General features: G+C 44.1%; 1 protein-coding gene across 1 annotated transcript in view; it reads left to right on the top strand.

Moving 5' to 3' along the window:
* Nucleotides 1-314: 314 nt before the first annotated feature.
* LOC119396881 (phosphatidylinositol 3,4,5-trisphosphate 3-phosphatase and dual-specificity protein phosphatase PTEN) overlaps nt 315-11,598 on the top strand; it is a gene marked incomplete at its 5' end in the record, with an annotated part of 68,805 nt that continues 57,521 nt past the window's right edge. Inside the window, 1 exon segment of the mRNA XM_037664241.2 lies at nt 315-422. Within this exon segment, the coding sequence (XP_037520169.1) occupies nt 315-422 (108 nt within the window).

The raw sequence follows: 11,598 nt of genomic DNA, 5'->3' as shown, positions 1-11,598 counted from the left end.
TTAGTAATTGCTGATAATGAAGCAAGTTATGTAGGTAACAAAAAGGAAATATGAGTAGATTTGCCATGCTGAATTACTCGTACCTTCCAGCATTATTGCACGGAAGAAGAGGGAGGATGAGAACCTTCAAGTGTAGCCATAGCCAGCCTTAGATTGCTGGTAACAGCTATAAATACGTGCTGACTGAGATAGAAGGTTGTGGTCTTTTTTAGCTGTAATATATTGCAACTTGTGTTATGAGTTTCTTCGGGGACCATTTGGCACAGTGAGGTAACTTACCGTTGTGCATTCTGTTCCTGTACATCCACCTGCAGGGTCGAACGGGAGTGATGGTGTGCTCATACCTGGTACACAGCCGCATGTTTGCCACTGCTGGGGAGGCTCTCTCTTATTACAGTGAGCGCAGGACGAAAGACCTCAAGGTATTGAAGCATCTGTGTTTTTCCTTATGATGATGCCACTTAAGGGGAGATGCTGGTCGAAAAACTCGAGTTTGTTCGAAAATTATGGATTTTTTGTTTTCACCTGTTTTGTGAAGCTTAGTATCTCTACTGTTCCGAAAATAAAAATCAAAGTCGAGACTCAACTGGAAATGCGTTAAAATTGCGTCTAAAGAGCACTAGGCGGCTTTTAATCTTGACCGAAAGTGTGATGTCTTCTAGCACATCACGGCCGATAACGCGCAGCCGCTCGCAGTTCGCATTGCAAGCAGTTTGCAAGCAGTTCGCATTGCCACATCTCTTAGTAAATGTAACTTGATAGAGTTTATGGAGCTTTCAGTTGAGCAAGAGGTGTGTCATTTTGTAAGCATGTCCTAAACAGTGGTTGTGGAAATGTGTCTGCACATTGAGATTGTAACTCGAAAACACTTGCACTCGAAGATCTATGGCAAGGCTTGACATTTTTTAGTAATGATTTTTTTAGTAACACAGTGTGACACGTGCAGGAGAGGAAAAAAAGCAAAGATATGTACGGTCATGGCTAGAACTGTTGGTACTGACACAAAGCAAAAGTTTGGCGACTGGCAGCAGCAAGGAATAAAAATTTTGTCGTGGCGTGCCTGCAGAGGCGAGAATCAAAACGTGTAGTGTTGCACTGCATGAACAAGCACATGTGCATTGAGTCAGATTTCTAACAGCATGTCTTAAATTGTTGTTTTCTCTTTCTCTTGCAGTGCCTTAACTTTTGCTCGTGATAGTGTGTACTGTTTGTGCTTTTCGAACGTGCAAGTGACATAAATGTGGGTGAGAGTGTGGAAATACTCCACTTGGCGAAGAGCCTGGCACTATGATGTTAATCATTGCTTGAGCAATTTTTTATGGCATTGTTGTGTTCCAAAGTGACTTCTTTTTGTCTGTAACATCTTATAGCCTGGATATTTTTTTTGCCTAAAAAAAACATTTGAATTGCAAAACAAACATGCAAGATTACACTATTTCACTGACCCAGGTGGGATTTGTAGATTAGCTTGTAGTGTAAAACAGTGTATCTACGTTTGCATGTTTTTGAATCTACCTTGCCACTAAACAAACTCCAAGACTTGGCAGGTGAACTGGTCTCCAGGATGCATGCAGATACAGGCTTGAAACCCTTGAAATTGAAAAATTGAAATTTTCAAGGTCCTCGGAAAGTCCTGAAATTTTTTGTTTCCTTGAAAACTTGTGCATTCCTTGACAAATGCTGTCTAATATTAACTATGTGACCTGCTTTCTATGCTAGATAAGTGTTCATCTGGCAAACTACCAACTTTGCAAACAATAAGCCAGCTTGAGTGCACACTTCCTGCTTCGTATGACGATCAAAGAACTCTAAAACTGCACTGTGAATGGAGCCAGAGACACACACTGGTGCTTAATGATGGCTCCCCTCTCGTGTTCATCCCGTCTTCTTGACGCCTTATCGGACTGTTCATTTCATTTTCCCACCTGTCCGTCTGCCTTCTACCTTCTTTTTCTCAACTTACCTCCTGCCCACTAGAGACCACCTCCAGCACTTGTGCTACTTTTTTCTTGTCTTGTGGGGTCTGAAGAGATAGAGCGCCGTTCTTGGAACACACACAGTTCACGCCGTCCGGGCAACCAACACTTGTACATTAACTTGCTTTTACATCACGGCGAGCTCGCCAGCCGAATCTAATACACAACTAGTACCACGCTAAGTAACCTTATACAATGCTAATACAATACCCGGAAAACATAACACACACCCACCACGAGGGGCCCGCGGGAAACGAGCCGCGGTGTCGTCCCCCACGGACTTGCCGCGAGAGATGTCCATCCACGCACGCTACCAATCCCCAGAGAGAGTCCCTGCCATTTCCTGCACCCTGGCCTAACCTCCCAGGCGGCGCCACCGTGCTAAGCCTACATCGCGTGAGCACAGCACCACTCTCACTTGGCGGCTGTTAAACCTAACTGCGGCTAATACGCAAGATGCGGTGCGCCATGAGGCGCAAACAACTTTACAGGGGGTGATGGCACCCTCACATCCCCCCAACCTTAGGTCAACCTATGTCCCAGTAAAAACAACTTTATAAAAACAAACAGCTACACAAGTTCCACAAATGAAGACGACACATGCGGTGTAAATATCCTTAAAGAATGTCCGTGCACCGCGGTATTGGCTCGACGACTTGACCTCAGTCCTGAACCCGCCAAGGCAACATGGCAATCTGCGCGAGAAAGCGTCTCTCATGCCGACACGTGTTTTGCTTGCAAGCAGCACTCATGAGGGCGCCGATTTGAAGGCAGCTGTGCAGGTCACAGGCATGTCCATTGCCCGAGATGTCTCGACCGCATTCCTGGCCAGCGGCGAAGACGATGTGCAGAAGACAGCCAGCCGCGGGGGACATCACTCCCGCTGCATACACTCAAAACACTCGACAGAACGGTGCAGTAGGACAAAGGGAAGGGAGCTACGGGTGCATGTGCCCACGTGGTACGATGTTCAGTACGGCTAGCAAAGACATTGGCGGCGACTGAGACACCCAGTTCATATAACCAAAGGTCGCTTTTCTTAGTTCGTGCATCACAAGATAGAATGAGGGAAGCAGAGTGCAACACCTCAACGCCACGATCCAAGAGGTTGCGTCTCACGTGTAATCAGGCAGCTCCGTAAAGCCTAACGAGTCGTTCAACAACAACCGGCATCCAACAAGCACCCTGCACAGGCGCAGAAGAGGCGGACACGAGGACACATCAGCTCTGTGAGGTGGCCCTACTCGCTCGCTGCACACAGCAGCTTACCGAGTTACCGGCATCCACCATCCCTGACGGTGTCACAACGCCCCAGCCTTGAGCCGCAGTGCAAGTTAGCAGCGACGCCCGTGGCCCTTGGCCACCCGGCTCCCTGAATCGCGACTCCCAGAGTTGGAGATAGAAGCTATTTACAGAAACACTGACCACCTACGAGGCTTCCGTACTCACTCGCTTCGGGCTTGCCTACAATTTACATGCTCTATGCCTCGTTCTCCTAGGACAGTGCTGGGCAGTATCGAAGATACATGTATCTTAGATACTATCTTAGATACCCCTTGGGTATCTTGTATCTGTATCGCGATACGTTTCGCAACACGAGTATCTGTATCTGTATTTCCGATACATTCAATAATGTATCGTGTATCTTAAGATACAAGATACTGCTATAGAAAGACCGAGCGAAACAATTAACGGTGGCTTTACTACTCTTCTCAAGCTGGTACTGCTGCTACTAAGCTGCTTGAATATAACTAACGACAGTGACATCCTTTTATATATCTGCCAGAATTCTCCAGCGAGGGCTGGCGATAAGGCCAGCGCGTCCCAATGTTGGAGCAAAGTCACGTGGTGGCGCTCGCACGATCTCGACAAAAACAAGCCCGCGAACGTCTACGAGCAGACGAACTTCGCTGTCTCGCATTTTTTTCTTTCTTTTTACTTGTGTCGGTACCATGGCACTTCCTCGCAAACATACTGTTCTACGTACTCTAACGCGTACGGCACCTTTCGCGAAAATTCTGATGCTCCTATAGTGTCGTTATCGAAGTTTCCCTTGCGTGGTGCTTCGTTACGATGTCTGAAGAATGCACGAATGGGGTTTCTTTGCGTCTCGCGGCTTTCACACGACAGCGATTTAAAAGATCTCGTGGATGTAAGTTTGACTTACATACGATGAGATTGACTTATATGCAAATGAGATTCTAAAGACTGTCGCTCCATCGGTGCTGATGCTAGATGCCGTAGAACAAGCACTTACGTAACCTAAGATATCTTGACGTACTATATCTTTGTTCTTCCTGGTCAATTATTCAGGCGGTTATTTTGGTCATAATTTGATTGTCAGCATGAGTGCTATTTTTTCTGTCCTCCGTTTGCATCCCATTTAAAGAAATCCCGCGAAACACGACCACGTGATTGCCCTCGTGCGCTGCCGTACTGCAGCGCTCTCAAACCCGCTTCGAGCGAAACAACCGGCGCGTGTACCATAGCGAAATGACCGGCCGCGGCTTTAAGCATCGGCTTCACAGTGTGTCAACATTTTTGACGACCGCACACGGCAAGGAAACGCCGTCGTCCTCGATATGCTGACAGTTCGCGCGCCGGTTGTTATGCTCGAAGCACGTTTGAGAGCGCTGAAGTAGGGTAGCGCACGAGTGACGCAGTCACGTGGTTTCATTTGCTATTTCGTGCGCTTTCTTTTAAAATCGGAAAAAAATCACCACGCAGCATGTACGTCGCCACCAAAAATTGGACCGGTCGTTTTGGAATGCCCTCTAAGACGTGATGGCACCCACTTGGTCCTAAATGAATATTAAAAATCATTTTTGACCTTAGTTAATCATAATTGACCTCAGTTGATCAACCAATTAAGCGCAATACAGTATAAAGCATATTATAAGGAGCGCCACATGACGGTAAACTATACTCCATTGGTTTCATTCAGTCGCAGTTAAAGAGACACTAAAGAGAAACAATAAATCGATTTAGATTGATAAATTGTACTTTCAGAACCATAATGTCGTTAATTCCACCTTCGTAGATGTATTAATAAAGGAGAAAATGAAGTTCAAAGTTTCATTTTTTAAATTTCGCGCCATAATCTCCACGCGTGACATCGCGCACTTCAAAGTGTACGTATCGTATTTTGGCGCCATTGGCTCAACAAAATTACCCCAAACTTGGTATGTTAACTCTATGGCCCCCTCAGAGGACATTTTTACCGTTTAGGAACTACGTAGGACCTAGTATGCGCCGTCAAAATATATGACGTCACGGTGAATGGTGCGGAAACTTCAAGGTGGCTTCGCCACCCACGTTTTCTTTTTGCGCGATTTCTCGCTCACTAAGCGTCTTCTCGCAGCAAGCATGGTGTTTTTGGTATCGGGAAAGAGTAGTTTACTAATAGGAGAAAAATCGTTTTGCTATTTAGTGTGCCTTTAACCACTGTTTTAGATATTTAATTCTATAGTTACGTGAAGCGACCTGTAAACGTATTCACTGTGATTGATACGGAACCGCCTTGCTATTTGACTAAGATATATTGGTTTTCTTTTTTGAGGTCACCGTAAAGATTTCGCTGTTGCAAATCACGAGATAGTCGGAGCCAAAAGTGGCAAGAGAAGTGGTATCCTGCAACGCTTTGTGCCCACTACAATACGCCTGAGACAATTCTCGACGGCACTAGTTCTTTCGGAGAAGAAACTTCAAAAGATTACACGTTAGTGAATATGTCGCTAACGAACGCTTTACGCCAGCAGATAAGTAGAATATAAAAATCATTGCAGTTTTAAGCCCTCAATGTAAGCATGATGCATCACGAAAAAATATCGCTACCAGCGTTGTTCCTGCATTTCGGATGATCCGGTATTGCGAAAACGGTAATACGCTTACGGATAAGGTAGAACTGCACAACGGTATTTGCACCATCGTGCGGAGGCTTCTTATTGACGTTCTTGTATTCAGATGGCAACCCGCTAGCTGGTCGGCAGCTAGAGAAGCGGCACTCATTAATTACAAAAGTGTCAAACAAGAACCATTGACAGCGCAGCGTATAACAAACTCTCATGTTGAGCCGGGTTGTTTCGGAATGAAACTAATATATCTGAGCAAGTAAGACAGAAATCTGGGGACACAAAGAGATATTTTCTCAAAATTAAACAAAGTTGGTCGCAGTTAAGAAAAATTCCGATTAAAGATTTTTGTTCATAAGCATTTCCTGCTTCAGTATATCGATATATAAGAGCAAATTTGCAATAGTATCGAAGTATCTTAAGATACAATTGGGAAGTATCGTATCGGATACAATTATTCCGGAAGTATCTTGTATCTGTATCTCAAATACTTCTTGCCTGAGTATCTTGTATCGTATCGCGATACAATTTCAAAGTATCTTTGCCCAGCCCTGTCCTAGGATGTGGACCATGTGGCTCTCGTACCGACAACTCAACGAAGTTCTTTAAAAAAATCAACCACTTGTGAACAGAAAAAAACTCTTAGCATGCCGACATGTTCAAACACGCCACAGCAACCAATCTCCTCGCTTTCAAGATAGCATGCCGCCGATGCTAGCGATCATAATCCCTCCCCCTAGGCCTACTCTAATCCAGCTCAAACAAAGGTTGACCCGAACTGCAAAAACTGTTGTCCGATGCTCCAAGAGCTCCACGTTGGGCAGCCAGTGTGGGGGTCTGAATATGAGCCGCTCTCGGAACACATGGAGACAGATCACGCGGTCGGGCAACCAACACGTACACGCTTGTTAACCTCTTTTCCATATGATGAGCTCGCCTGCCGAGTCTAATACATAACTAGTAACATGCTAAGTAATGTTATACAGTGCCAATACAATACACAGAAAACATAACACATACAATGTACCGCGAATGTGGCGTCGCCGACAGACCCACCGCGGGAGACGTCCATCCACGCACGCTACCAAACTCCAAAAAACTCACTGCTGTTTCCTGCACGCCGGCCCAACCTCCCAGGCGGCGCTGCCGGCGCCACCGCGCTAAGCCTACATCACGCGAGCACAGCGCCACTCTCTCTCGGAGGCTGTTAAACTTAACTGTGGCTAATATGCGAGACACGTGTGCGCCATGAGGCACAAACGACTTTACAAGGGGTGATGGCACCCCCACAATCTCGTTGTCGTGCAAGCGGCACACGAAATGAACCTGCTGATGTTCATTTGATATTTGCCAGTGTAATCTGCAGCTCACAAATAGCCACTGTCCTCATGTAGTCAGAGTGAAAAATCAGAACTGCTGTGTGCGAGCCAGATAACAAAATTAAGTTGTCATTAAAGCTGCTGACAGTACTTCTCACGTTTAATGATTAGCTGCTGTACAGTATTTTTATTGCTCTATTTTTTATGCAAAGATGTTGACAATACGTACACTGTGGATATTCGCTGAGCAGCCGGCCATACTGGCATGATCCCAATTCGTATTCATTGCAATGCATATCAAAGCTTAAAAACAGGAGGGGACTAATGACTAGACTGTCAAAAAAGTATTCAAGGATCGAGTTGTCAGCAGGGGGAAGAAAGAAAAAAACTTGAACTAGTCATTGATGTTTGGACTGCTTTCAGCAGATCACTATTCGGAGAAGTGGAAGCGCCATACGACATCACTTTCTTAGCAAAACTGAAAAAAAAAAAAGATTGAAAAAAAAAAAAAACCAGCTACATTAACGTCGTGAGGTTTTGTGCATGTTAGGAACTTAATGTGATCAAGACTGGAAGTTTTTGATCTAATCTTTTTATCCTGATGCAATAAAACTGCCCGTAGTGTTTTGGAGCATTGTTATAGCAAAAAATTCCTACTTGGGATACTGTTTTGCGTCCTTGAAAAACCATTGATGGTGACTTGAAAGTCGTTTAAAAACCCTGTACGAACCCTGCGTCTCTCATTTTTGGCAGTCTTCGAAACGTTCAATACTGCAGAGGTGGTGATTTCAATTTACGCATCTGAATCGATACAGCTGCATGAGTTTTAAGAGTTCACCCTCCCTTGAAGCACCATGTGCAGTGAGTTTCTTCCCAAGTTATAAATGGGGATGCACTGACGAGTTATTGCTAGATAGCCACATGTGACATACAAATTACGATTTCTGTCTCCTGAGCGTCCATTTAGATCCATGAATTCAGGTTTAGTATGTTGTAAAGTTGTGTCAACAGTCAAAAAGTGTAATGATTGAATGTCTCTGCGTCAGGTTAAAGTAAGCTAGCACTGGCATTTGATGTAGTGTCAGAATTGTCACCACTCTCTGCTAGCTGCAGTGCAGGAAAAAGGCGATTGAATGCATTTATGCACATGATTAATAAAAAAAAATGGCTGATCCCTCTGTCATAGGAATCAGTATAACACGGAAGTGAAACATGTCTTCACAGATGTAGTTGAGCGTTTGTTGGGCAATCTTTCGCCCCAATGGTGAAGGAATGAATGCTATAGTAACAAATTGTAGTGTCACGCAAAGAACGGCAAGCAGCTCGAAACTTGCAACGCGCTGCTCAAGCAGAAAGGACGCACGGAACGAATATACACAGGATGAGCTCGAACTGTCACAGTTGTAACTTATTTTTGTGTGAGCAGCACGCTCCTTTTTCAAAAGTGGCCGCTGCAGTGACCTTCGTGCTCTCAACGCAAACTTGCGGTGAGAGCACAAGACATGCAAACCACCGCCATCAAGAGATAAGCGCGCGCACGAGCAACTACGCCCTGTAGAGGCGCGCACTCATTACGATGCGCGGGGCGTCAATCTTTAAAGCGCGCTCTTCAAGCCCTTTGCGCCATCTCACTAGTGATAACGAAAACACGCTGATGTACCACTGACCTCTGAGTACCGCCACCGGCAAATGGTGTATACATATAAATAGCTCGCCGTTAGCATGGTGAAGAGTGGGCTGTCTGTGGCCTAATCGTCTCACGCCACGCGCTGCGGAGCGAGGGGTCATAAGTTCGACTCCTGGTGACGGAACTTTTTCTTCTAGTTTTTTTCTTTGCCATCTGTTAGTCTATATTTTACAACGTCATATCCGTGACGGAAATAAGTCAGTGGAGCCGTGGTGGACCCCGGCAAAAAACACTTCCGTGTAAAAAAAAAACCCTAACAAGACCACAATACAGTGAAACCCCTCTAATACACAGTTGGCTAAAATGAGACAATTATTTGGCAAGAGCACTTATTTTATGCTAGTAATTGTGTCTTCAAAAAAGAGGCTACTGTGTCACTTAAAAATGCACATGGGCAATATAGTCACCGATTGATTATCTGGATATGTCCGATTATAAAGACAGTTTTGCGGCATTTCCCTGGCCCTATAGACAACGTATAAGCAAGACTCAAATTTTACAGTTTGCCTGGAGCTGTTTAGTAATTTGCACTCTGCCTGCACAACTGCATGCTGCTCCAGTGACCTGGGTCAAGCAGAAAGAACAATATTATTGCTTTTATACACCGCCAACCACGTTATCGCAGCTGTGCAAAACTGCAACTCTCTGGACCTAATTGATTCATTAGTAATATGCAGTGCAACCGCAAGACAAGCCAGGTCGAGTTTTAAAATTGTAATGTCTGCATTTGTACAGATTTTCTTGTGAATTCTAAATGCTCTGCATTTTGCTCTGCATTTTGTTTCTTTTTTTATGTTAAATATTGACATGGTCCCTGGAAATTTTAATTGCTTTTAATTGTTGCTCTGAATCGTCAAGTGTTTCCTTCAAATGTCACTAAAGGGACACTAAAGGCAAATAAAAATTTATGTAAGAGTGAAAGGTCAATGTTTGAGAACATTTAAAACGCCAATATTATCAATAGCAGAGCTCTAGTAATCGAGAAATTAAGGTAAATGCAGGGCACTATATGTGCCACCAGTGGGATGGTTTGGAACAAGCCCGATGACGTCAAGAGTCCAGAGTACAAGTTATCATTAGTATTCAAGCTACTCACGATAAAAAAAGAACACTCCGAGCATTGCAAGACGTAATAAAATGCTGCTTGTACGTTTCTGTTTGATTCATAGTAAAAAAGAACTTCACGTTACAGTGGAGAATGGAGCGGGTTGTGTAAAAGTTACGTTTCCGCAGAGCTGCGCCCCGCTTGCGCGGTCGTGTCTCAGTGGTAGTTTAGTTATCGCGTACTGCTGCTTGTGCCTTGCATGCTCATGAAAGTCGCTCTAACGCAAAGTTGGACAAAATGCCATGTCCATGTGATGTTGTGTAATGTGCCCTTCAGAGTAGAAACAACAGCGTTGGCTGCCAGGCAATAAAGGTGGGCAACGTTGGGCAAGGCAAATGCTACGTCAGGGGTCCTTTTCAGGTGCGTGATTTGAAGTCCACTAATGCTGTGTGGACCACTAAAACGGTGATTTTCATTCAAAATAAGCATTTCCTTGGCACGGAACAAGTACTACGAGGTTTCTGGAACGCTAGTATTTCAACAATGAACATTGACTTAACATTTGCTTTTAGTGTTCCTTTAACTGCATTATCAATCTATATGCTAATGAAGGAGCGATTAAATAAGGGACATGCTGGACAGTGGCAGTGTTCAAGAAACTCGCGGTCATTTGGCTATCCCTCAATGCATTAGCTGGTTTCAGTATCCGAAATTTTAGACTGCCTTATACACTGGCTTTATTTGGCACATGGCGTTGTTCTGAAGGGGTTCAAAATATCAGGTGTGTTCGAAAAATCAGTCCTTAATTCTATTGTGCTTCTTTTTTTATAGTTTCCTAGAGATTATATTATTTTTTGAAGTGTATGAAGAAAAGTTTTTGCATGTGTAGATAATCGTTGTGAATTGTTGTACCCGTAGCTCAACATCTTGTTGAGAAATTTACGAAGTCACAACTGAAGGTCCTCCTTCTAGTGATTTTTGTAGTAAGCTATGATCTTTGGAATTGCCGCCAGGGGATTTGGAGATCCCTAGCAATTAGATTTTAACCCTTTGAGGGTTGACTTTTTTTGCAAAATGCATCCCAAAAATGTGTATTTTTTTTACTGCTGAATTAAATTGTTCAGACGAACCTGTTTAAAAAAGTTGTCTGGGTGACCGTAAAGGGACAAAAAAATCTTTTGTGTTGTTACATGCACGTGGTTTTTTCATGAGTAACAGCAAGATAAATTCTAAAAAAAAACTATACGACTGTTAAAAAATTATGCGTTGCAATAAACATCTGTGTAGTTCAGATACATACAAAAATAAGTGCACAAAGTGGCATCAAGTGGAAACACGGAGGGAGAAAAGCCGCTTTTTATCCAGTCAGCATCGTCTCGCCACGCACACTTTTGAGATGCCGCTCGCTCATCAACATGTGAATCTTAACTTGTAAGTAACGCCTCGTATGACTGGCTGACATTTACTGAGTCAGATTCTGATTCGCCAGTCGATTGGCGATTTAGAGGAATCGCCGCTAGACTCACTTTTGTAGCGAAGAAACCAGCGCGCACTTCCATAGCGCAAGCAAACTGCACGGGTGAGCCCACTGAAGAAAATTGTGTAGTTGTGAGCGGGTCTGGAAATCAAAAACAAGTCTGAAACCTATAATAATCATTCGTCTTATCACCAGTGAAAGGGAAGTGGTTTTTGCGAGTCCCTGAAACAGGAAACGCAACCA

This window comes from Rhipicephalus sanguineus, chromosome 1 (assembly GCF_013339695.2).
Source record: "Rhipicephalus sanguineus isolate Rsan-2018 chromosome 1, BIME_Rsan_1.4, whole genome shotgun sequence".
Taxonomy (NCBI): Eukaryota; Metazoa; Arthropoda; class Arachnida; order Ixodida; family Ixodidae; genus Rhipicephalus; species Rhipicephalus sanguineus.
This window is presented reverse-complemented; position numbering and strand designations above follow the sequence as displayed.